Source organism: Balaenoptera borealis (genome assembly GCF_965194805.1).
Source record: "Balaenoptera borealis genome assembly, chromosome: 13".
Classification (NCBI taxonomy): domain Eukaryota; kingdom Metazoa; phylum Chordata; class Mammalia; order Artiodactyla; family Balaenopteridae; genus Balaenoptera; species Balaenoptera borealis.
Genome location: NC_138870.1, coordinates 9,312,074 through 9,339,979, shown reverse-complemented (window position 1 = coordinate 9,339,979; position 27,906 = coordinate 9,312,074). Strand labels below are relative to the sequence as shown.

At 31.5% G+C, this 27,906-nt stretch overlaps 1 protein-coding gene across 1 annotated transcript in view; it reads left to right on the top strand.

Moving 5' to 3' along the window:
• Window positions 1-7,313: 7,313 nt before the first annotated feature.
• The window catches only part of KLRK1 (killer cell lectin like receptor K1), a 33,841-nt gene continuing 13,248 nt past the window's right edge, over window positions 7,314-27,906 (top strand). The window contains exons 1-6 of the mRNA XM_082348916.1: window positions 7,314-15,920; window positions 17,327-17,434; window positions 21,278-21,352; window positions 21,549-21,602; window positions 21,954-22,105; window positions 22,393-22,496. Of these exons, the coding sequence (XP_082205042.1) occupies window positions 15,860-15,920; window positions 17,327-17,434; window positions 21,278-21,352; window positions 21,549-21,602; window positions 21,954-22,105; window positions 22,393-22,496 (554 nt within the window). The 5' untranslated portion in view covers window positions 7,314-15,859. The remainder of the gene's footprint in view (window positions 15,921-17,326; window positions 17,435-21,277; window positions 21,353-21,548; window positions 21,603-21,953; window positions 22,106-22,392; window positions 22,497-27,906) is intronic.

The window sequence follows — 27,906 nt, the reverse complement described above, 5'->3', positions numbered from 1 at the left end:
TTTTGTATTTCCATACAAGTTGTAAAAAGTTTGTTCTAATTCTATGAAGAATGCCATTGGTAGTTTCAAAGGGATTGCATTGAATCTGTAGATTGCTTTGGGTAGTATAGTAATTTTCACAATATTGATTCTTCCAATCCAAAACATGGTATATTTCTTCATCTGTTTATGTCATCTTTGATTTCTTTCATCAGTGTTTTATAGTTTTCTGAGTACAAGTCTTTCACCTCCTTAGGTAGGTTTATTCCTAGGTATTTTATTCTTTTTGTTATGATGGTAAATGGGATTGTTTCCTTAATTTCTCTTTCTGATTTTTCTTTGTTAGTGTATAGGAATGCCAGAGATTTCTGTGCATTAATTTTGTGTCTTGAAGCCTTACCAAATTCATTGATTAGCTCTAGTAGTTTTCTGGTGGCATCTTTAGGATTTTCTATGTATAGTATCATGTCATCTGCAAACAGTGACAGTTTTACTTCTTCTTTTCCAAGTTGTATTCCTTTTATTTCTTTTTCTTCTCTGATTGCCATGTCTAGGACTTCCAAAACTATGTTGAATAATAGTGGCGAGAGTGGACATCCTTTTCTTGTGCCTGATCTTAGAGGAAATGCTTTCAGCTTTTCACCATTGAGAATGATGTTTGCTGTGGGTTTGTCATATATGGCCTTTATTATGTTGAGGTGGCTTCCTTCTATGCCCACCTTCTGGAAAGTTTTTATCATATATGGGTGTTGAATGTTGTCAAAAGCTTTTTCTGCATCTGTTGAGATGATCATATGGTTTTTTGTCTTCAATTTGTTAATATGGTATATCACGTTAATTGATTTGCATATATTGAAGAATCCTTGCATCCCTGGGATAAGTCTCACTTGATCATGGTGTATGATCCTTTTAATATGTTGTTGGATTCTGTTTGCTAGTATCTTGTTCAGGATTTTTCCATCTATGTTCATCAGTGATATTGGTCTATAATTTTCTTTTTTTGTGATATCTTTTTCTGGTTTTGGTATCAAGTTGATGGTGGCTTCATAGAACGAATTTGGGAGTGTTCCTCCCTCTGCAATTTTCTGGAAGACTTTGAGAAGTATTGGTGTTAGCTCTTCTTTAAATGTTTGATAGAATTCGCCTGTGAAGCCATCTGGTCCTGGACTTTTGTTTGTTGGAAGAGTTTTAATTACAGTTTCAATTTCATTGCTTGTGATAGGTCTGTTCATATTTTCTAATTCTTCCTGGTTCCATCTTGGAAAATTGTACCTTTCCAAGAATTTGTCCATTTCTTCGTGGTTGTCCATTTTATTGGCATTTGTGATTTCTCCTTTTTCTTCTAGGTTTTCCCAATTTAATGTTGTATAATTGTTCACTGAGCCTCCTATGATCCTTTGCATCCTTTGTGTGATAACAGTTGAATGTCACCTCTTTCATTTATAATTATATTTACTTGAGTCCTCTTTCTTTTTTCGTGTTTAGTCTTACAAATACACTGTCTGTTTTGTTTATGTTTTTTAAAAAAACAGCTCTTAGTTTTATTAATCTTTTTTATTGTTTTTTTATCTCTAGTTTATTTATCTCCCCTCTGATCTTGTTATTTCCTTCCTTCTATTAACTTTGGCCTTAGTTTGTTCTTCTTTTTGAGGTTCTGTGAAGCGGAAGTTCAGGTTGTTCATTTGATCTCTTTCTTCTTAACGTTGGTATTTCTTTCTATAAATTTCCCTCTTAAGACTGCTTTTGCTGCATCCCACAAATTCTGATGTGTTCTGTTCCATTTTCTTTTGTCTCAAGATATTTTTAAATTTCTCTTTTGATTTCATCTTTTACCCATGGATTGTTCAGGGGCTTGTTGTTTAATCTCCACATAATTGTAAACGTTTCTGTTTTTTTCTTGTAATTGATTTCTAGTCATACCATTGTGGTCAGAAAAGATGCTTGGTAAGATTCAATCTTCTTAAATTTACTATGACATTTTTGGGATCAGTATATGACCTATCCTGGAGAATGGTCTATATATATTTGATAAGAATGTGTATTTTGCTTCTTTTGGCTGGGATGTTCTATATATTTCTGTTATGTCCACTTGGGCTAGAATATATTTCAAGTTTAACATTTCCTTTGTTGATTTTCTGTCTAGATAATCTCTCATTTGATGAGAGTGGGTATTATAGTTCCATATTATTATTGTATTGTTGCCTATTTCTTCCATCACATTTGTTAGTATTTGTTGAAGTTGAATATATATTTGCATTGTTATATCTTTTTGATGAATAACTCTTTTATCATTATATGCAATGACTTTCTTTAGCTCTTGTTACCATTTTTGTTTAAATTCTATTTTGTTTGTCATAAGTATCACTACCCCTTCTTTATTTTGGTTTCTAATTCTGTGGAATATCGTTTTTTATCCCTTCACTTTTAGCCTAAGTGGATCCTCAAAGCTGAAGTGAGTCCTTATACGTATATATGTAGTTGGGTCTCAGTTTTCTTATCTGTCCAGTCACTCTATGCCTTTTGGTTGGAGAATTCAATCCATTTACATTTAAAGTAATTATTAACAAGTAAGCACTTACTTAAGCCATTTTATCGTTTTCTGGATGTTTTGTAGTTTCCTTGTTCTTTTCTCTTTCTCTTGCTGCATTTGTTTGTGAATTGATAATTTCCCATAGTGGTATGTTTTGATTCTCTTCTCTTTATTTTTTGTGAGTCTATCATAGGTTTTCCCTTTGTGGTTACTATCAGGCTTAAATAATACATGCTATAGATATAACAATCTATTTTATACTGATAACAACTTCAGTTGCAAACCAAACCTTACCTTTTTACTCACTCTTTTTATGTTTTTCATATCACAATTTACCTCTTTTTATATTGTGTATTTAAAAACAGATTATTTTTGCTATAGTTATTTCTAATATTTTTTTCCTTTAACCTTTATACTATTTCAGTATTAGAGTATTCTGGATTTGACCTTGACCAATGTCCTGTATATTTTCTATGTTCTCATGTTACTAATTAGCATCCTTTCACTTCAGGTTAAAGAACCCCTTTCAGCATTTCTCATAAGACAGATCTAGTGATGATGAATTCCCTCAGCTTTTGTTTGCTTTTTTGAGAAGATCTTTATCTTTCAATTCTGAAGGACAACTTTGCCAGGTTGAATATTCTTGCTTGGCAGTTTATTTCCCCAGCACTATCCCACTCTCTCCTGGTTTGTAAGGTTTTGCTTGGAAATCTCCTCATAGCCCTCTAGGAGTTCCCCTGTAAGTTACTAGCTTCTTTTTCTCCCACTGGTTTTAAGACTATCTCTTTGTCCTTGATTTTTTTTTTTTTTACAGTTTTATTATAATGTGTCTTGGAGAGAATCTCTTTAAGTTGATTTTGATTGGTGACTTATGAGTTTCATAAATGTGGATATCGAAATCTCTCAGCAGATTTGGGAAGTTCTCAACCATTGTTTTTTCAAAATAACTTTCCACCCCCCTTGTCCCTCTCTTCTCCTGGAACTCAAGTAGTCTGCAAGTTGGTCCTTTTGATGATATGCTATATATCACATAGGCTTTATTCACTTTTTTTAGTTGGTCTTTGTTCTCCTCTGACTGGATAATTTCAAAGGTCTTGTCTTCTAGTTTACAGATTCTTTCTTCTGCTTGTTCCATTTGGTGTTGATGCTTCCATTATATTTTCATTTCATTTATTATATTCTTAATTCTGTTTAGTTCTTTTTACGATTTGTATCACTTTGCTAACCTTATCATTTTTCATATATTGTTTTCCTTACAGTGTTGAATTATTTTTCTTTTTTTCTTGTAGCTCATTGAGCTTCCCTAAAACAGCTATTTTGAATTCTTTATTGGTTAATTCATAGATTTCCATGTCTTTGGGGTTGGTTGCTGGAAAATTACTGTGATCCTTCGGTGGTGACATTTTTCATGCTTCTTGAAGTTTTGTATTGCTGTCTTTGCATTTGAAGTAGTAGCCACCTTCTCCCATTTACTCACTGACATCAGGAGAGAATTACCTTCCATCAAAATTGCTAGTGATTCTGACATTTTCTAGGACCTTTTATGGATGCACCTGCTCCACACTTTGTGCTCCCTCTTGTGGCAAAAGTTTTAAGTTTGTATACCTTATCTTAATCTTGCAATGAACCAGGCTGGGTGCTGAAAGCCTTTCTTTTGTTTTCACAAACATGATGTTAAAGTTCATGTTTGTGGTCTCTTGTTGGCCTTCAGATTTAGACTAGGTTTCTGCACATGCTCACTAGCCATCTGCCAAAGCTCACTCTCTATGCTACAGTTGGGAGTGTCCACAGGGAGGCAACTACAGGGTGTGGGTGTTTTGAGGTGAGGTGAGCTTATTACTGAGGGTGACTGTGGGCCAGTTGGGTGGATCCAAGTGGCTCATAGGCAGGTTTCCATATGGAGTCAGTGACGCAGTTAGTAGGATCTGCATCCTTTTAATGCCCTTTTAGAGTCCTATTTGCTGCTATCTTAGACTCTTCTCAGCCCCCCAGTTATGCATATCATGATTCAGTACCCTGGATGAGGCATGAGAGAAATCAGCCTCTTTGGCAGCATCCCATATAGCTGAGAAAGCTGGGTGCTCACTCACACTCTCTTACTTTTCCTAGTGGAAAAAATCATGGGCCAAGAAGGTCTCTCTTGGCCCTAAACTCTGTTTCCATGGAGGAAGGGTAATGTAGTTAAAGTCAGGTTGCTCCTCTTATCTTCTCTAATGCATCCAATCTCATATTCTTTGCTCCAGTGGTGTGGTGGAACTTCTTCTCTGGAAGCCTGGACCTCCACTAGTGTTCTTTTGTCTGTGAGTGATTGTCTAAGACATTGTTTTCCAGGGGTTCCCTGAAAGAGGGAGGAACTGGAGCTGGTTCACAGGCAACTGCAGGGTCCACAGATGGGACTGAGTTCTGTATCACTTAATTTCAAATCATATAAGGTGGAAAACACCAAGAATAGTCAAGACAATGTGGGTGAAGATCATGAAGAATATATTTTGGCATTAGTCCAAGGAACCGAACCAAATTCTGGAAAAAAAAATGTCTACGAATATATTGAACAATAAATATGTGGTTGCAGGGGTAGTATTACAGATCCTAAGAAAAGAATAGATTATTCCATAAAGGTGATGGAAAAAATCATTTCCCTGTGGAAAAGTATTGAATATCAGAGATCTAATTATGAAAGAAGTCCTCACAAGTTTAACAGAAAATATAGTTGAAAACTTCAAAACCTTTGGTGAAGGATACACTTCTCAATCAAATTTCCAAAAAGCCAAATCATAAATGCAAACGATTCTATAAAGTAATAATTAAATAAGTAAATTTATTATCTGGACAGTAAAATACATTATTAAGATTGGAAAGATACACCCAGACTAGCACAAATTATACAATCAGTGAGTGGTTTGCTGGATCGGGCTCATAGCTAATCAAAAGAGATTATTGTTAAAATTTCAGGAATTTTGAAAGCAAGCTGTTAAACACAATCATTACTAAAATTCAATTATATAAATATAAAATATTGTAAATCATATTAACAATAAAAGTAATAAATACTCAAAACTCATTTTTAGTTATTTTGCTAAATTTACTATACTTATGAAGTTATTTGCATCTATCATATCTGGTTGTGGAAATACTGTACAATGTTGTACTACTATAAATCTCTTCCCTTGTCAATTCTGCGTTCAGTGGTATCAGGTTAGTAGCTTTAAATTTGATTATGGTCAGAGTACTTACACAAATAAAATTGGCAAACATTACCAATGAGATCTTCCCCACCACCATAGAGTGGGTTATTAAACATTTACTAATTTACACTGGGTGCACTTAACAATAGATTTCTATCTAGAATATATAAAGAACTTATGTAAGTCCATAAAAAGGCAACCAATTCAACGTAAAATAGGAAAACATGTGAAAAGACAATTCACAGAGAATTAGACCTGAATATTCCTTAAAGATACTATTATAAAAGTTAAATATAAGTTATTATCATGGAAAGGCAAACCAAAACATCCTAATAAAATTTTGTGTTCACGATATTAGAAATATTAAAAGATTGTAGATTCCAAATCATGGATATGGTGTAGAAAAATGGAAGCGCTCATGTACTTCTGCTTGGGGTGAAAGTAATTACAAGTTTTGAAAAGCAATTTCTCAGTATTTGTGAAGTTTTGAATATACTTATACCAGTATCACAAAACTGATAAGTACATAGTCTAGAAGAAACACTCCTGTAAATATGGTTATGGAAAGATATTGAAGAACATTCAAGACAGAAGTTTGAGTGATAATAAAAAGGAAAAAAAGGAAGAATCTGAATATCCTTAGAAAAGAAAATAGGTGAAAATATTGTACTCTATTCATAAAATAGACTATATTTTATGAAGAAAGTGAATAAAATAGCACGATATTGAGTATATCAATATTAAGGGATGTCAGAAATATAAATTTGAGCCAATATAAATAATTCTAAAAATGCACATTACACATTGTTTATCTCCGTTTTTAAAATATATGCAAGACATAGCCGTATGTATTAGATATAAATAAATAGGTAATAGGGATCCTCTATAGGGAAAAGAGGGAATTAAATTATGAATGAGAAGATAAAAACTTTACATCTATTCATAATATATTTCCTAAGCTTGATGGTAGGTACATTAGTGTTTGTCATATTATTCTTTAAGCAAAAATTACTATCAATAAGGCAATTTAGAAATGTTTCAGAATATTTGTATAAACTTAGAGCAACAGAAGACTTTGTAGGCAACCTAGTACACCCCCCTAATCAATAAATAAAAGACTAGAAATATTTATCTACATAACATAACAATTATGTCAAATAAATAATGGAAAATATATAAAACTCATAACTAATGTTTGATGAGCACTTACTATGTACCATACATTATTTTATGTGCTAAAGATACATCAGTGAAGAAGACAAACTTCCTGTCCTTTCATAGTTTATATTCTGGTGCGGAAGAAATATAAAAAGCAAAATAAACAGGTTAGAATAAATGATACAAGTAAAAATAAGCTACATTAAGAAATAAAACATATTAATAGTGTGTTCAGGAAATGAAACTCTAGAAGATAACATTTGACAGAATTTAAAGGAAATAATGAACTTATCTGGGCAAATAGAATCCATATCTGTCAGAGCAGAAAGGCCAAAGAAATAAAATGGTGTTGGTGAGGAACAATAAAAAGAACAATGAGTCTAAAGAGAGAAAGGAGATGAGGAATAGGTCAAGAGAGAAGAAAAGTTGATATGGACTAGTGCTTGACCACTTCTGAGTATTAAAAAAACAGAAATGAGGTACACATTTTTGAAACTACTTTTTAGATGGTTTTCATTCTTTTGACTGCATCACTCCACTAAGACTGAAAATGTGTCATTGCTCTTAAAGATACAAGCATATATGTCTTTAATAATCAAAAACAACATCTAATTACAAGGAAATATTTGGCTTTCTAGTTTTTAATCACATTCGGGAACCACCACTCGAACCCTATTTTAGTGTAATAATGATTATTCATGTTAACCTTGAGAACACATCACTTTTTAAAATTTCTTTTTTAACTTGTCTTCTTGACATTTCTTATTAAGAGAAAATTCTGTAAACCACAGGGTATTTTTTAAACAATCTGTCTAACATTAAAGATATTTAGAAAGTAAAATTTTGTGTTTTGAATCATAAAACTGAGGCCCATGAGGTCCATTTGTATTTTAAAATAGAAATGGGTTAAAAATACCAACTGGCTTTACACCTTATAATGTCTGTATATTAGGTCATCATCCCCTTCCCTAAACTGCTTACTCTAGCATCCTCTATATTAATGGTACCATCATTATTTCATTCAGTAAAAACTAAAAACATAGGCATCTTTCTTATCCTTTCCCTCTCCCCACTCTTGTCTTCACCTACTGTCAGATTTAATATCATCAACTATGTCAGTAACCTCCCAATTGTTGTCATCTTCACAATTCCTAACATCACAGTTTTGGATAAAAACACTATTTACTTCTACTGTCCCTAACTATTTTTCTTATTTGTTCTTTATCCCCATCTGTATCAAATCTATTGTCCTCTGAACAGGTCAAATTGTCTACCCACAGTATGGAAATCTGACCTTGTCAATCCTTTCTTAAAACTCCTCAAAGGGCTTTTTCCGACTATATGGTACTATTCAAGCTTAGATTATGAATCTTTCTTCTTCTCACTCACACACACCCACTTCTTGTGCTTCCAGACTGTTCCAGATTCCATACATCTCCAGATATTCATAACCCCACCTAAAAAACCAACAATACTGGAGCATGTATAGCTCTCTTTATTCATTTTACTGTCTCTTTCTTCTAAGTCTTTGTCATTTCCATCTTCAATTCTTGTTATGTATTAACCCCGTTCAACTTGATATCTAACATATTTTTTTAAAAAACACTCCCTCCAAATCACCTAATCCAGGACATCTTCCCTAACACCATTTCCTCATAGTTGATACTGGTAATCCATTCCAAAATTGTTATGTATAATCCTGTCTTCTCTCATACCCAGTAATTGTGTCTACCATTGCAAATTACATATTAATTTAAAACCATATGCTATGTCTATGCCTTAAATAGATTGTGGACAATCGATGATAGGGATTGTGCTTTATACTTTATTAAACTATGTATATCCATTGCCAAACAATATGCTTGACACACAGAAATCCTTAACAGATACTAGCTCAAACAATAAAAAGGAAAACACCCTTCATGAAAATACAGCAGTTTCCTATTTGTACGTTTATTTATATATTCTGTTGTGCTTTGATGTTGTTAATTCTGTGTAAAATAATGGAGAAAAAAATTCATGCAGTAAAAAAAGGCCCCAGGAGTTGGGCTAACACCACAGAAGGAACATTGTGAGCTTTTAGTAGTAATTTTCAAACTCTCCAAGAGGATAATGTGAGAACTGTAGAGCTTAAACTGAATGCATTTTTATTCTTGTGTACACAAATGAATCTACTGGGAACAAATGAAGAAGCAATAAATAAATTAGAATTTGACCAACTGTTATTAGGTGCATTAAAAAAAAAGGTTGTGACTTGGGAGACCTGGGTTCTACCTAGATCTTCAACTAATGACCCTTTTTCCTTGGGAAAAATGCTGTCTTATTCCTAAATCTATTTCCTTGGGCACTTGGGATAAGTACTGTCCAAATTTCACGATATCTACAAAATTCTACTATTCTTTGATATTTAAAGTACTGAAGTAAACACAAAATCCACTTGGATGCAAGATGCAGAAGTTGTAAATAGCATCTTTCTTTTTTTCCATGACTGTGGAGATTATCGCTGTGGCAGGAAATGTAAGGTTAAATGGCAAATAAACAAACAATCAAAAAAAGAAAAATAACTAGGATGCTAATAGAAATTTGAAGTCATCTAATTTGTAAGTCATGCATGTGATTTACTTGAGAGCAATTTTGAAAAGAGTTACTATTTACATGGCTGTTTATTCTCAAATTCTAAGTTAATACCACAGGAAGAGAAAAATTTTCTGTTTCATTATATCATATAGATGGATATTAAACAAAAAATGAAGTTTTCTAGCATGGACTAAGTTAATATAATGAAAATATTTCTTTGTGAAAGAAATGACATCGCAGTAGAATTGCTTATATTTAGAATTACAGAAGGTTTCAACCGAGATGGGGCCAAGAAATTATTTATCCATTACAAGCTCAGGAAACTGTGTCAAGCAATATCAGTTAGTTGCCAAGATGGTGATCTATTCTCTTTCCCTCCCTGCTGAAGTTCAAGATTTATGAATTATCTGCCTTGTGTTCATTCTACTACAATGTACTAGTTGGCATTACATGTTCCTTGCACAGTACGTAATACCCACTAAGTGTTCTGAATAAATATTTAGGTTCTGAATAAATATTTTTTCAGGTGTGTTTGCAGATTTTCACTTTTTTGTCACTCAGCATTTCAATTCTGCTTCAATATGCCCATGCATATCCAGACTCAGCTCTGTTTCTCCCTGTCCCATTTATTTACTTCAACGCTCATGTGAATTTTAGAATCTTTTTGTCATGTCTCTTATCAATCTAAACACATTTACAGAAAAGTCAAAACTACAAAAGTTTCCCTTGGTCATGGCCATACATCATATGCTTGCGTTTCTAGGCAACTGTCCAGTAAACACCCCTGACCACATCTACTTTTAGAGTCGCAGCTTGAAGTGAGTATCCTGCCCAGAGGACTGTTTCTCACCACAAAATTGCATTGTGCCTCACTACCTTCTCCCCTTATGGTACACAGGAAGAGCTTAATACAGGCTCAGTCATGTTAACCAGACTGTTAACTTAGTGGCCAAGAAGGACTGTGGATTAGACCGTGGTGGTTTTACTCACGTAACAAATTTAGTTTCTGCATAGTTTGTTGAAGTGGTGGCAGTTATTCTCGGATGACTTGAACCCAGGCTGTTTGCAAAGCCTTGTAAATTTCTATATCCAGTAGTTTTAAAAGGTCAGATAAATATGTCCCTATGCAATCTATACATGTACTTTTGTACTCAAATTACGCTTTCTGCATAAATTCATTTTGTTGGTTTTATTCCACTTATTAGAAGGTATGTTTTCTGAAAGCAATGTCATGTCCTTTTGCAATTTCCCACGTCACTGAAACATCACTACTATTCAGCACGTCCTCAATAAATGTTCCATGATGACAGATGCAAGGTAAGTATATGCTTAGCATTGAGAAAGATTTTGGAATTTCTTTGTACATATTGTCTCTTTATACAGGTAAGTCTTTTAACTTCTCCCCTGCCTTTTAAGTTTTTTAACTCACCATCCTAATGCAGAATACGTCTCTTTAAGAATCCTTAAAGACGGATGTTAACTAGATGTTTGTGGTGATCATTTTTCTATATATACAAATATCGAATCATTATGTCATATATTTAAAACTAATATAATGTTATATGCCAATCACACCTCAATTAATTAATTAAAAACACTTTGTCCCCCCCCGCTTCAAAGAAAAAGAATCCTTTCCTCACTCCATCAATTTATGTAGCGGGGCTTTACATATGACACCATAGCTCCCCATGTTCAGCTTTATCTATTTCCAGAAACTGTACTTGTAGGTATGTTTTGTGACTTTCCCACAGGACTCTAAGTTCTTATCTGAACTAAATGAAATAGTAGAATATTCAGATGTTCTGTTATCTCTTTTTCTTGGTCTTTTATTTAAGAGACACATAATATCAGTTAAATATAAAGCCACTAACATAAAAAATAGCTCTTCAAGTAAGTGTCATTTAGATTTCCCCATAAAAAACCCACATTCATTTCCTTTTATAAACCAAATATTTTTTTAAAATGTGGTTGTAAATGTCAGCCTGCATTTCATATATAGAGGTCTAATTTTACTTTGTAAAATAGTCAGTGGAAAATGTGGATTAGCTGAAAAGAATATTGGTCTAAGACTGTCAGAAGATAACATTAGTCTTTTTTCCTTCAACTTGTTTCATATTCAGTTATCTTGTTTATTCTTGAACTTGTTTCACACTTTCTTGTCCACTTTTCTGTCACTTACACTAAAATGTAAACTCCATGATGGCAAGAAATTTTGCCTAGATTGTTTAACATTTTCAAGGCTTAGAAAAGCACCTAGCAAATAGTTGTCACTAAAAAAGCTATGCTGAATAAAACTGTTTATTGTCCAAGTTGAAACATATCACCAAATTTGCTTTCCTTATTTCCTTAGCATATTTTTAAGAATTTTGACTTTGATACCTTACTTTTCCTTAAAATTTTATGATGTTTTGTTATCTTACTTTATATTGTATCTCAATGTTTTGAATAAATGAAAATAAATAAAATATATACTGAATCAATCTTATAAATTGATATCAACTCTCATATATTTACTTATTTTTTTAATGCACACCAGGGTTGTGATTTAAGTTCCTAATTCTTCTGCATATGATGTACATACAGTAGAGATTCAAGTGTGTGTTTTTATATTGGCATAAAAAATTTCACAGCAGTAATTATTTAATAGTATCTCATTTCCTACTTTATCTGCAATGCTACCTCATCTGTTTTTTCATCTATTCACATGGCTTTTCATTGTCTGTATCTTTTCTCTTTCAGTTTATCGGATTTGTCTACATTCTCATGTCACTTTGTTGTAATGAACATAGCTTTAGCAAAGGTCTTAAAAATTAGTAGGACAAGTCCTTCACCATTTTTTCTTCTTCAATAGTGATAGGTCTACTCTTGGATTTTGCATTAATGAACATAGGATAACCTGGGATATTAATTGGAATTGAATTGAATCTCTAAAATATTTTAGAATTAATTGACATCTTTTTTAGATCCAGTGGTCCTATCAAAATTTAGTTGTTTTTGAAAATATTTCTATAAAATTGTACAATAAGTTCCATATAGATCCTGTCTATTCCTGTTAGATTTACTCATAAGTACCTTACAGTGTTTCTGTTGTGGTTGTTAAGTTAATTAATTATTTCTGTTTATTATTGAACTTTAATAGTATTTGCAAATTAATGTTACATTCAGTTATGCTAATATTATTTCTATTAACTGGTCATTAAATTATTTTTTATGTTCTTTGTGGATAAATATATCACAGCAAAAAAATTTTTTTAAGTCCTTTTCTTTTTAATTTTCTATGGTGATCTTAAATGTGCTGGAGAATCTCCTCAACGATATTGAAAAGAAGTGGTATTATTATCACTTTGTCTTAATGATTTTCTAAAAAGCTACTAATACCTCAAGGTTAAGAATGATGTTTATACAGATTCTGATATATATGCTAAAGATTGTTTTCATCATGAAAAGCTGTTGAATTATAATAAATACGCATTCCACTTGGATATATTCATCTTCTATTTCTTTAATCTACTGTTTGGAGCAAATTTCATTTAACAATTTTTCTTCCAAAAGAAATTATTATTACAACCCTGAAATAAACTCAATTTGGTCATCTATAGATTAGACAGTTTTATACACTGATTTGGTTTGGTACTGTTTTAGGATTTTGCAACAACTTTCACAGTAAGATTGACTTTTCCTTTTCCTGTTAACACATTCTCATCTAATTTGGACATCAACACAACTCTAGTTGTAGTGAAAAAAAATAGCAACAATTCCTTTCTCCCCTATAGTTTAGGAAAGTTTATATGTTTTAATTATTTCTTCCTTGAAAGTTTATTATTTCTCTCCTTTAAAAAAATTTGGCTTTTGTGTTATCCCTATGGGAAGATTTTAAATAATGTATTGATTTCATAAAAATTATTATAGCTTTATCAAACTTTGCAGAATTGATTTTTACCTATGTTAAATTATCTCACACATATTGTACACAGTAAATAGTTACAGTGTCTATGTAATTGTTCTATTAACTAAAATCTATTGCTTGATAATTCTCTTATTGACTGAATAGGTTGTGGATTTACTGGTTGAAGTTCTGTTTTCAGAAGAGCATGTTCAGTGAAAGTTCATATGAATGACTCCTTTTTAAGCTGTTTCCCTTTAGAGTGGTTTTCTGGTTTTCTTTTTCAAATTGCCCCATCTAATTTATAATAATAATAAAGATAATGATTATTACTATTCTGTAGAATATAACATTATAAAGAAGTACCAATACCTATTTTTAAATAAACGTTTTATCTTAGAATAGTCTTAAATTTACAGAAAAATTGCAAAAATAGTACAGAGTGTTCCCATACACCCAGTGTCCAGTTTCTCTTATTATTAACAGCTTACATTAGCATGGTGCATTTTTCACAATGAATGAACTGATATTGATATATTATTATTAACGAACATACTTTACTCGTATTTCTTTAGTTTTTACCTAGTATCCATTTTCTGTTCCATTATCCCATCCAGGATACCATGCTACTTTTAGTCATTCAGTCTCTTTAAACTCCTTCCGGCTGTCATCATTTCTTAATATAACAGAAATTATAAATAGCTAAAAATGAGAGCATTAAGACATTAGTTGATTATGTTACTATTCTGGTAAGAGATTTGGTGCTATTGTTCTGAGCAATAAAGAGAGAGTAATATAATGAGTGGTGTACACAAGGAAGAAGGAGAAAAGAGCCTTATTTAGGAGCAGAGATAGATCTGAGACACTCACATACATCAGAAATGAAATAATATTGGCCATAAGTTGATAATTATTTAAATGAGGCATATGATGATTCATCACGGAATTTTTATTTTGTATACACTTATATTTTCATTATTAAAAGGTCATATAAATACACACATATGCATATATACATATGTATGCATATACATGTAGGTATGTATGCATATACATGTACCCATGTAGTATATATATGAAAGCCATCTCTCTGTTGTTTCAACTTACATGATACAGCATACTTAATTCCACTCAAACTTATAAAAGCCTATGCACAAAATGATTAAGAAGTTTAATTTTTTCTCTATTTTTTCCACACAGTACTTATAACCATATTTCATTACAAATTTTTCACTTTTGAAAAAAATTCAGAAAGAGATTATGTGATCCCACCATTTGTTTCTTAAAACTCTGGTGACCTCTTATCACTGAATTCACCATTTTTAAGTCATAAAGTGATGTTAGGACCTAACATTTATTCCACCAAAAAGGGAAATTTTCTGTGTAGTGAGAGGCGGAAGTACTGTGGTTTGTGCTATGCTTTTTCAACAGAAAGATGAGATTAGAATAACACTTGTCATATCCTTTTCAGGGATCAGAATTGACTGGATATTGCTAGTATCAAATCTAAATCAGGAATTCAGGACGTGTCTGATTTTTTCAGGAGGCTCTTATCCACAAGAATCAGGACCTTCCTTCTCTAATCAGGTGTGTGTCTGTGTGTGTTTGTGTGTGTGTTTCTAACAACTATTGTTCAAGAAATAAGAAACTCTTGAGGTTTTAACCTCAAGAAAATTTCTAAAAATATTTGCGCCATAAGGTAATTCTAATTGTTTCTTAAGTGTTTGAATTGACTTACTGAAGGCAATGAATACTTGTTACTTCTGAGATATATTCTTCTCCACTTTATTTAATGATAGGTAAGTAGGATATACTTATTGAAGAATCAGAAGTTATGATATTACTATAAGATGTGACACACAACCTTACTTGCAAAATGAAACAAATTATTTTCATTGTTTCCAACTATCATGATCAAATGTAAAACAGTTTATATTTTTTAAAATCTAAGCACTATGCACATTTATTAAACACCTTTTATTTTTTCCTGAGAGCTCTGCTAGGCAATGTTAAGATGTTACTATATAAACAAATGTGAGATTAGTTTTGTTAATGATGACAACGATATGGACAGAACTTTAATTAAAGTATACTAGGAAAAACCATTCAACAAAAATTCATATATCCTACCCAGACTTACCTTGCAAAGAAAGCAATTACCACCAATAAAGTTACCACCAAATAAAATAATACGACTATAAATAAAAAACTGTGTGTGTTATCATTCACTATCAGTGATGAAAAACATCTTTAAGTATCTTAGTGTAGGTGAACTAAAAACAGCTATTACATTTTTTAACATTTTGGTTTTTTATTTTGTAGCAAGAGAAAATTTAAAGGTTAATTTTACCTGGCTCTATATGAATTCTCATTTCCATTCTTTCCTTTTTCATGTCTGCATGGGTGAAATTTTTCTGTATTCTCACTTTTCTAATCTAAATATATCAACTCACCCCAAGGAGAGGAAACAGGAAAAAAATTCCCATTTTTATTTTATTCAGTAATCCTTTGTAAAAAATGAAGAATTTGGATTCATCTGTGGGATAGATGGGCAGTCATAATTCTATGATGGGGTTGGTCCGACATCAGTGGGCCCATCACGGCGCAGGTACGTACTTTCCACGTAAATGTAGTTTGGTCTTTCTGTACAATTTTAAGATACCCAGAATTTGATACAAGCATATAAGTCATAGAAAAGTAATTTACTATGATTCACTTACGTTCATTTTATATTATGGTCATGTTATATTTTAAATCCTGGCTTCAGAAACTTGGAAGGTTTTTTTCCCCCTTCATTTCATTAACTACCTAAAGGAATGTATCTCACAATTTGAGATAACAGCCTTAGTATTTGGAGTTAGAACTGAGTTTTAATCAAAATTTTACCAGTCTCTAGCTTTGAGATCTGGGACAATAACAGCCTCTATGGACTTACGTTTCCTTTTCTATTAAATAGAGATATAAAACATGCCATATTTACCTTAGTGGATTTCTATGATATTCAACTCAAGTGACATAAATTTGAAAGTGCTTTTTAAACTAAAAGTATTATAAATTACTCATAGGTGATAGGTTTATGCTGAATAAGCAGTATGATTTTGGCCACCTCTAAGATTTAATTTCTTCACCCATAAAATAATAATAAATACTTACCTAAATAATAAATAAATAATAAATAGAATAATACCTACCTTTTTCACATACTTAATAATGAAGTTTAAATTAAATTACATATTGTATGTATAAACTAAAAAAATGTTTTAGTTTAATTTTAGGTGTAAAAGGTAATTCGTATTCACATTTCATTTATAAAAGGCTTTTACATATTCAGTAGTGATTATTTCAATAAGAAAAAGAAATTATTTTTCACTCGTGTTGTTCAGAGGTGAGATTCTTTACTTGTCGTTTTCCTAAAATTTTAGAACCTACTATTTTACTCTTTGTAAGTCCTTCACTATAAAGAACTTTACTACATGATTTACATTATTGATACTAGATGCATTTCATTTTCTTTTACTTTTTAAAATACCCACACCAGGTTTTGTTAATATTCTTTGTCTTCCTCCCTCCCTCCCCTCCCTCCCTCCCTCTCCCCCTTTCTTTCTGTCTCTCTTTCTCCATTTCTTTCTTTCTTTCTTTTTTTCTTCTTGCAATTTGTGAAATTATTAACCTAGTAAACGTGGCTCTGTGAATTAAACACATGTTTAATGCCCTAGATCCCTGTCTTTTTCATGATACAGTGTCTTTATTTTAATGTTATATTTCATTACACATTAAGAATTAACTTATTTTAATAGTACATAGGATCTTGCTAAAGATATCTTGCCATAGAATAAATATAACTTTACTTATATTACAAAGTATAAAAATCATAACAAAGTAATACGAAACAAAAGTAACTTGATGTTGTACTTTAAAAAGGATATGAATGGAAATGGCAACTTAAATTTTAAACAATTATGATTCAAGTGGCAGAAAGGCCATGATACAGTGGCCTGAATTGTTTTTTCCCAGAGATGAGTGAATCTCATGATCATGCCAGTGAACTGGTAAAGCATGGTGCTTCTACACGACAGCAAAAGAGAACATGTACATCAGTCACAAGCAAATGTGGAGAAAACTGTAAGTTCTATATTCCATTTGTCTTCTCTCAGTGTACTGAAGTGAATCTTAGAAACTGTGATTAAACTGGTGATAAATGTTCAGTTTATTTTACCTTCATGAGGAAAGCAGAATGAGGTTAACTCTCATATACTATTCAAATATATAATAAAGTTTATCATGTTTAGGATCTTTTCATGCCCTAAAAATGATGAAATTATCATAATAACGAAGACAGTAGTTTCTAAGGTATTGTTGAACAACTAGCTTTAAGGAGGAGTAAAGAGAAATGGAAAACAGAAGAGAAAACAAATACCAAATTTCCTTCAGTTATGTTCTTAAACAGTATGGAGGAGATGACTTGATTGCTATTCACAGAAATGTTTCTGGGTGGTGAAGAAGATGTGTTCTCTGTCCTTTACCAAACCAGAATATCATGAAAAATAAAGCCTGAAATAGCTTATACAAAAGGAAAAACAACAGACTACTCTCACCTATAAATTTTGATTAAATGTTAAAAAATAAATTATCAAATAGCATCATTTCACAATGATTAATAACAGGGATGAAACTGTGCTGTATGTAATAATCAAAGGGGAAAGATTGTATGATCGTATGCATAATGTTGAAAAGTTTTCAGATAAAAATCAATATGAATTCTTAATTAAAAATAATTTTTAAAACCTCTAAAATATAAGTACTTGCCTTTGATATATTTTTTTCAAAAGGTATCATTATGCTTATTGATAAATGGTAGCAGCATTTTCACTGTAGTTAGAAAAAGAAGAATTTTTATTATCATTACTGTTGAGTAATATTGATTGTTTTGCTGGTATTAGCCAACATGAATAAACCAGAAAAGGAAAAAAGTAAATGATATAAAAAATTAGAATTAAAAGACAAAATTAATATTATTTGAAGAAATATGTGATTTAAAATATCTTTTAAAACTTTACTCAAAATATTACAAACAATAAGGATATCTAATATGTGGACTTGATTGAAAATAACATATAAAAATCAATTGCCTTACTAACTACAAAAACAAGGAAAATGTGATGAAAGAAAAGTGTCATATTTATAAAACAAAATATCAGAAAAAAACAGAAGTAAACTTTTAAATTGAAAACCCTAGAAATAAATTTAATAATTTAAAGTTGTACTGATGAAAGTAAAATAAAACATGCATAATAGAAATAGAAACTATTCAAGGATAAAAGCCAACATTTTAAAGACGTCAATTATCTCTCTATATACATTTAATGTGATTCTATCGAAAGACCATTATATCATATTTTTAAAGTGATGAAATGGGAGATTGGGATTGACATATATACACTATTGATGCTATGTATAAAATACATAACTAATGAAAACCTACTGTTTAGCACAGGGAACTCTACTCAATGTTCTGTGGTGACCTAAATGGGAAGGAAATCCAAAAAAGAGGGGTTTTATGTATACGTATAGCTGATTCACTTTGCCGTACAGTGTAAACTAACACAATATGGTAAAGCAACTATACTCCTATCTAAAAAATAAATAAATAAAGTGGCAGGTTCTTGAAAAGCTCATTTGAAATTTCTTAAGGCACATATGAAGTGTAATGATAGGGAAAATCATCTGAAAAAGAAATGTAATATTATACTGTGGGCACTAACAAATACTCAAGCATATTAGAAAATTTTACATATGGTTTAAGTGGAAAGACAGACTAAAAAAATATAGGAATAAATGCAAGTACAAATTGGAATGTACTGTATGCTAAAGGTAGTATTTCATATCAATGAGAACACATTGATTTATTGAGCAAATATGTTAGAAAAATTCAATGCCCACTTGGAAAATAATTTTTTTTATAAATTTGAGCTCCTACATCATTTATTACACACACACACTACCAAATAAACTAAGTACAAAAGGAAACCATATAATATTATGGAGGAACATGGGCATAACTTATTTTATAAACTCAGAATAATGAAGACATTTTTATTCATATCAGGAAAAGCATAAGCCATAAAGGAAAGTTTGATCAAGTCAACCATTACCCATTTTGGCACCCCAAAAGTACCATATGTAAAGTTAAAACAGAAATGGAATCTGAGATGTGTATTTGAAAAACATATGGTATGAAGTGAACTAATATTTTTAACCTGAAAAGTAAGAAACAAACAAGCTATTTAATACAAACAAGAGCAGTCTCAGGGAAATAAAATAAAAACATTATTTTTCCACAGAAAAAAGATGTTTAATCTTATTCATAACAGGAAAAACAAAGTTAAAATTTTGAAAATAATACTGCTTATCTTATTTATACATTTTAAAAATGTGAGTAATATTTAGCATGGAAGAAAGTGTGAGGAAACAGGCTTTTAAATTTATTTTTGGTGCTACATAAATTGGTATACCTTCTTTGGACTAAAACTTTCAATCATTACAAAAATTAAAATGCATATGTCCTTTGATTTAGCAACTACCCTTTTGGGAATTTCTCCTAGGGAGCTACTCAAAAATATGCACAGATAAGTATGAAATGTTACTCATATTATTATATCTAATAGCAAAAACTAAGAAAATTTAAATATGCATTGGAAAAAAATAAAAATCTGCCAATAATTAGATTTTGTCCATATACTAATGAAACACAATGCAAGCAGCTATTTATAAAAATTTGACCACTTTATAAGACATGATATGGAATAATCACCAGGATATTTTCTTAATGTTTCCAGAATATTTTGTGTAGTTTCTTAAATATGTGTTTTTAAAAGAGAGTTGAAGGGAATTGTCCGTATTTCTTATTGTATCTGCATGGAAAATTGTAAATGTTTGTTTCTTCTTTTTTTTTTTTTGAATTTTATTTTATTTTATTTTTTTATACAGCAGGTTCTCATTAGTTATCTATTTTATACATATTAGTGTATATATGTCAATCCCAATATCGCATTTCATCACACCACCACCACCACCACCCCTGCTTTCCCCCCTTGGTGTCTATACGTTTGTTCTCTGCATTTGTGTCTCTATTTCTGTCTTGCAAACTGGTTCATCTGTACCATTTTTCTAGATTCCACATATATGCGTTAATATACAATGTTTGTTTTTCTCTTTCTGATTTACTTCACTCTGTATGACAGTCTCTAGGTCCATCCACGTCTCTACAAATGACCCAATTTCGTTCCTTTTTATGGCTGAGTAATATTCCATTGTATATATATATACCACTTCTTCTTTATCCATTCGTCTGCTGATGGGAATTTAGGTTGCTTCCATGTCCTGGCTACTGTAAATAGTGCTGCAGTGAACATTGGGGTGCATGTGTCTTTTTGAATTATGGTTTTCTCTGGGTATATGCCCAGTAGTGGGATTGCTGGGTCATATGGTAATTCTATTTTTAGTGTTTTAAGGAACCTCCATACTGTTCTCCATAGTGGCTGTATCAATTTACATTCCCACCAACAGTGCAAGAAGGTTCCCTTTTCTCCACACCCTCTCCAGCATTTATTGTTTGTAGATTTTTTGATGATGGCCATTCTAACCGGTGTGAGGTGATACCTCATTGTAGTTTTGATCTGCAGGAAAATTGTAAATTTTTAAAATGGTAACTGTGATTTATTCTAAAGGAAGACTAGGGAACTTGAAGAAAGGAATAGGAGGGGATAATACATTTTTATACCTTATTTTTTAATAATTTACAAAATATATGTTTTACCTTTGCTGAGAAAAATAATTATGGAAAAGCACTGATATCATGCCTCCCCCATTAAAAAAAAAAAGCCTCTAACATTTATATTAAACAGAAAGATACCAGAACCATTTATCCTTTTTCTCATTTTTCTCACTCTTTTTTTTCTTTGAAAGCATCTCCATTTTTTCTTGCCCAATCCATTGCTGTAGCTATGGGGATTCGTTTCATTGTAATGGTAGTGATATGCAGTGCCATGATCATAAATTGTAAGTGATAACAGAGAAGTGAGTAACAGCATTATTGATCTAATGATTGTAATGCGTTACTTTGATTAGTATCCAGAAGCACAGAAATATAAACTAGCAATATTGAGTGTATTTTCTTTATTGAGCTTATACTTTTGCTTAGGCTATCAGTTACTAACAATACAAACCCTTTCAATAGCTGTGATTATTTTAATAACATTATTCAACCAAGAAGCTCCAATTTCTTTGAAAGGTAAGTGAAAATTTTCTAATATTTTGAAGCACAAACTGCATGAATCTGGGTATAGGCATGTATCCAATGACATGAACAAGAAAGTGAATAAGAAAATGATTAATCCTTGTCCACAATTCACTGTAAATTTATTTATTTATTTATAATGAAGAAGTACTTGTAAAAAGTAGAGGACATAGTTTTGGCACCTCTCTTTATATAAATGTGTAGAGATATGTCATTGGGCAATATCATAATGAGTTAATTATCTGGAATTTTAGAGTCGGAATAAAAAAGGCATTTAACCTGTCTAGATAAAATCTGTTATAATGTTCAGACATTCAGAATTAATAACGTATTCTACCTTTCTAGAAAACTACTGTGGTCCATGTCCTAAAAACTGGATATATTATAGAAATAACTGCTACCAATTTTTTAATGAGAGCAAAAGCTCGTACCAGAGCCAAGCTTCTTGTATGTCTCAAAATTCCAGTCTCCTGAAGATATACAGCAGAGAGGAACAGGTTGAGTATTTGTTTTAATTCCCCTTTCTATGTTTAGTCCTAACATAAAAACAACTCAGTGGAATATGAACCTAAAACACGAGAGGCACTAAGACTCAGATACACCAACCAAAAATCTTTCTGCATTAGAAATAAGAAAGCACAGAAATTGCAGGTATTTTGTATGTGGTGTTTAAGTTGGAATTATGCTAGCGTACAGAATGCAGCTTCCCCAAATGTGGGAAAAAATGATTATAGCCTGTACTTATGAAATTCTAAGGACTGATTTTATTTGTGGTTTCAAACAAGATTTCTTTAAATTGGTGAAGTTGTATCATTGGATGGGACTAGTACAAATTTCCACAAATGTTTCCTGGCAGTGGGAAGATGGTTCCATTCTCTCACCCAACCAGTAAGTTTCTGTACCAATTGGTCTCTATTTGTGGATTTGTCCCTAAACTATCTCTATGATCACTCCACTATCACATTTTCCTTCACACAATGCCAGGACATCCTCATATTCTGATCAGTTCTACAAAAAACTCTTAGAGACTAAATTTAGGAGATTGTGGAGCAGAGCATCCAATACAAATAATAATGAGTAACATTATGTTGATGGATATTTGGGTAGTTCCCAGTTGTTGACTATTACAAATAAAGCTACTTGCAATGAACATTTGTGTAGCAGTCTTTGTATGAACATAGACATTCCTTTCCCTTATTTAAATATCTAGGAGTAGAATGGTTGTATCTTATGATAGGTACATGTATAACTTTTTGAGAAAGTCTTGAGCTGTTATCCAAAGAGGTTGTGCAATTTTACATTCCCATTACAACGTGTGAGAGTTCTAGGTACTCTACATCCTGGTCAATGCTTATTAAAGTCAGTCTCTTAAATTTTAGTCTTTATAATAGATATGTAGTGGTATCTCATTGTGGTTTTAACTTGTGTTTTTCTAATAACTAATGATGTTGAGCATCTTTTTGTGCTTATTTACCATTTATTTTTTGATTTTCTATTTAGTTATTTCTACTATGATTTTTATTTACTATCTTCTTATTCAGGATGGACTTTTCTTTTTCTAATCTCTTATGGTAAAAGCTGATATATTGATTTGAAACCTTTCTTTTTTTCTAATAGAAGCATTCATGCTATTAATATTTGAGGTGATTTGGCAATATCCCCACATATTTTGAAATATTGTGTTTTCATTTTCATTCAGTTAAAAATAGTTTTTAAATTCCCTTTTGCATTAGTTTGATCTATTGATTATTCAGAAGTGTGTTATTTAGTTTCTAATATTTGGGAATTTTCCTGACGTCTTTCTATTATTGTTTTCTAATTTAGTTCCATTCTGATCACAGAACATACTTAGTATGACCTAAATCCTTTAAAATTTATTGAGATTAGTTTTATGGACAGACAATTGTCTCTCTTTGGAAATGTTCTGTATGCACTTTAACAGAATGTGTATTACATCGTTCTTGGGTAGAGTGTTCTATAATTTCAGTTAAGTCAAGTTGGTTGAGAGTGTTGCTCAAGTTCTCTGTATCCTTTCTGATTTTCTGTCTATTTGTTCTATCTATCATCGAGAGAGAGGTATTGAAACCTTAGACTTATAATTATGGATTAATGTATTCTGCTTCCAGTTCAAACAGTTTTTACCTAATGGATTTTGAAGTTCTGTTATTAGGTGCAAAAATGTTTAGGATTGTTGCATACTTTCTATAAATTTATGACTCTATCATTATGCAACAAGTCCTGTCTCCTTAATGATATTTTGTGCTATGAAATTCTACTTTGTCTAGTATAAATATTTCCACTCCAATTGATTAGTGTTAGTATAGCATGTATTTTTGCATTCTTTTATTTTAAACCTATATGTATCTTTATATTAAAAGTGACTCTCTTGTAGACAGAGTGCAATTGGATTAACTTTTTTATCCAGTCTGACAATCTCTGCCTTTTTAAATGGGAAGTTTAAAACATTTACATTCAATGTGATTATTTAAATGTTTACTTTAAGCCTATTATCTTGCTATTTGTTTATTTGTTCAATTTACTATTAATTCCTGTTTTCCTCCTTTTCAGTCTTTTAAGAATATTCTAATTTATTATAAAATGTTATCTACTTATCTATTTTCTTTCTTACTAGGTATCGCTATTTGTTTTATTTTAAAGTTTTCTCTGAAGTTTATTACATTTATCTTTAGCTGATCAATTGCTATTATATCACTCATGTATAGTATAGGATTCTTGTAAAAGTATCTTTTCATTTCTCCCTTCCCAAACTTTGTACTATTTTTCTATCTTTATCAAGATATGGCTGACATATAATATTGTGTAAGTTTAAGGTATACAATGTGATGATTTGATACACATATATACCATGCAATGATTATCACAAAAAGGTTATTTAACACATCTATCACCTCACATGACTACAATATTTTTAAAACACTTAAGATTAACTCTCTTAGCAACTTTCAAGTATGTAATACAGTATTGTTAACTATAGTCACCATGCTGTATGTTAGATATATTATTAGATAATGTAGATATATTATATTTGTTTATTTAAGATCTTTCTTTTCTCTTAATGTAGGCCTTTATTGCTACAAAATTCCTTCTTAAAACTGCTTTTGCTGCATCCCATAATTTTTGGTATGCTGTTTCCATTTTCATTTGTCTCACACATTGTTTGATGTTCCTTTTGAATTCTTCTTTGACCCATTGTTTGTTCAGGAGCATGTTTAATTTCCCTGTATTTGTGAATTTTTCTTTTTCCTCCTGCTATTGATTTCTAGTTTCATGCCACTGTGGTCAGAAAATGTACTTGATATAATTTCAATCTTTTAAAATTTGTTAAGGCTTGCTTTGTGGCCCAGTATATGATCTATCCTGGAGAATGTTCCATGTGCCCTTGAGAAGAATATATATTCTGTCGCTTTTGGATGGAATGTTCTGTGTATGTCTTTTAGGTTCATTTGATGTATAGTATTATTCAGGTTTACTATTTCCTTATTGATTTTGTCTGGATGATTTATTCAGGGTTGAAAGCAGGATATAGAAGCCTTCTATTGTTATTTTATTGCTACCTTTTTATTCTTTCAGTTCTGTTAATATTTGTTTTACTTAGGTGCTCCAATATTGGATGCATATATATTTACAATATAGTAATTTTATCCTCTTGATTAATTGACCCTTTTATCACAACACAGTGACCTTCTTTGTCTCTTGTGACTGATTTTGACTTAAAGTCTCTTTTGTCTGATATAAGTATAGTCACTCCAGCTCTCTTTTGGTTACCATTTGCATGGAATGTCTTCTTTCATCAGTTCACTTTTTGCCTACGTGTGTCCTTAAAGCTAAAGTAAGTTCCTTACAGGCAACACATTGTTTTTTAAATCCATTCAGCCACTCTGTAATAGGTCTTTTTAATTCTCCCTCTCACTGGGCTTTAATAATTTTTCTTTATAACTGGATTTGAGAAATTTCTTTGTAATATGCTTTAGTTTAGATTTTTTTATATCCCTCCTGCTTGTGTTTTGTTGAAGCTCTTGGATCTATGAGTTTATAATTTTTGGCAAAATTAGAAAATTTACTGTTACTGTTTCTTCATATATTTTTCCTTTCCCATTTCTCTTTCCTCTACCTTAGATGCTACAATTACAGGTACATTAAGCCCATTGAAATTGTGATAAAGTTAACTGATGCTCTGCTCATTTAGTTTCCTCTTTGTGTTTCATTTTGGATATTTTCTATCATCCTGAATTCAAGTTTACTAATCTTTCCGTCTGCAATGCCTAATATTTCCTCATTCTATAAAGTGTGTATTTTATCTCAGACTTTGAAGTTTTCATTTGCAGAAGTTTGATTTGGCTAATATCTCTTGAATCTCCCATGTATTTCCTTAACTTTTTGGATATATGGAATACAGTCATAGTAGTTGTTATAATGCCCTCATCTGCTCATTCTAACATCTGTGTTTGTTCTGAGTCAGTTTTGATTGCTGCATTTTCCTCCTTTTAATGGTCATATTATTTTATTTCTTGTTTACTTTTTTAAAAAATTCCAAATGCTATGTATTTTACCTTCTTTGGTGAGGCATATTTTTTACTTTAAAATATACACATGAACTTTTAATCTGGGGCATAGATAGGTTACTTGGAACCAGCTTGATGCTCAACCTACAGTTAATTATCCCCCGCTACTGAGGCAAGACCCTTCAAAGTAATCTACCCAAAGCCTTTTGAAATGTGAGGTTTTACAATTTGGTTGGTGAAAATGAGCATGATTTCAGACCTCATACAAGCACTAAGTACTTTTCCCTCTAAACTTTTAGATAGCTCCTTCTTTGTCCTTAGGTAGTTTTCTTATACATATGCATTGATCAATGCTCTGCTAATACTCAGGTGAGACCTTCTGAATACCCTCAGATTTGTTCAACTCTCTCATCTCAAGTACTATGTCCTGTGAACCACAGCTGTCTTGGTCTTTCTGAACTCTCAGATATCCTATGTATTCTGTTTCTATAGCTTGCTCTTTTAACCACTTGATTATACAGCTCAACTGTGTGTACCAGAACCAAGTGACAATATCCTAGTATTCATAGAGTTTATGAATATAGCCTTAATCCTTTTGATGAATGCTAGGTGAGCTCTCTAAAAAGGTCAGTTCCATCACTTGGAGGATCTGGCCTTTCACTACACTGTTTAGTAATTTTTCCATGCTGGCACAAAGATCAGGAATAAAACCTAGGTGGTTTGTCACTTCTGCTTTCCTCAAGTCTCATAATATCACAGATGAAACAAAAGTTCTCTAGACTATAAAATTTTCTAATTCTTTATTTCAAGTATATATTACTTGTTTGCATCTTTAATTTTTAACAAGCATAATAAAAACAATCCAAAGAACATCCATATTAGCATCAAGTTAATTAGGAGCTTTCTATCTGTCAGTTTTAAGCGTTTTATATATATCATCTCACAAAGTACTCTTAAAAACCTTATATAACAGGTAATATTTTTAATCTTATTTTTCCGGTAAGGAACCGAGTCTAGGAGTGTATAATAATTCATCTAAGCTGTAAAGTGAGTAGTAGCTGCATTAGGGATTCAAACATATATCTTTCTGACTCCACAGCCAGAAATATTAAATTACTAAAAAAAAAAAAACCCTTCTTTTCACTGATTTTAAAGTTTACTTTGCACTCTAATGGTTAGTTGACAGTAATCAATGAACAACATTTTACTGTCATGGGTTCCTTTCAAGTAACAGGGACTTGTATTCATTATTACATTGTAACAGGGACTACCTACCCTCCTATTTCATTATATACTTGGAACTTGAAGGTACTGGTACACCTTAGAATTGATCTGGGGTGGTCTCACTTCTGTGTTACTCAAGTTTTACTTTTGAAAAAAAAGAGTTTATTCTCTGGAAATACTAAGATTTTGTATCACCCCATCTCAATATTTTTCAGTCTGCAGTGCAAAATTTTGTTTTTGCTAGAAGCAAAACAACTAGCATACTAAATTTCTGTTTCTGCATGTAATTAATATTTGTTGAGTGTGACTCAATTTCCAGGAACTATGCAGAAATTACTACAGAGATGATTAGGACATAACTCCTTCAAGAGCTTCACACTTCAGTCAGAGATATAGTTATAAATAAATAAAGTATAATCCAGTGTAATCAGTACCCTGGTGAAATGTGATGAGAGTAGTATGGGAAAAACAAACACAGAAATTGAAGAAACATATGAGAAAAGTGAGACTAAAAAAAATGAGGCTTTAATGTACATAGGTTGAGACCAACT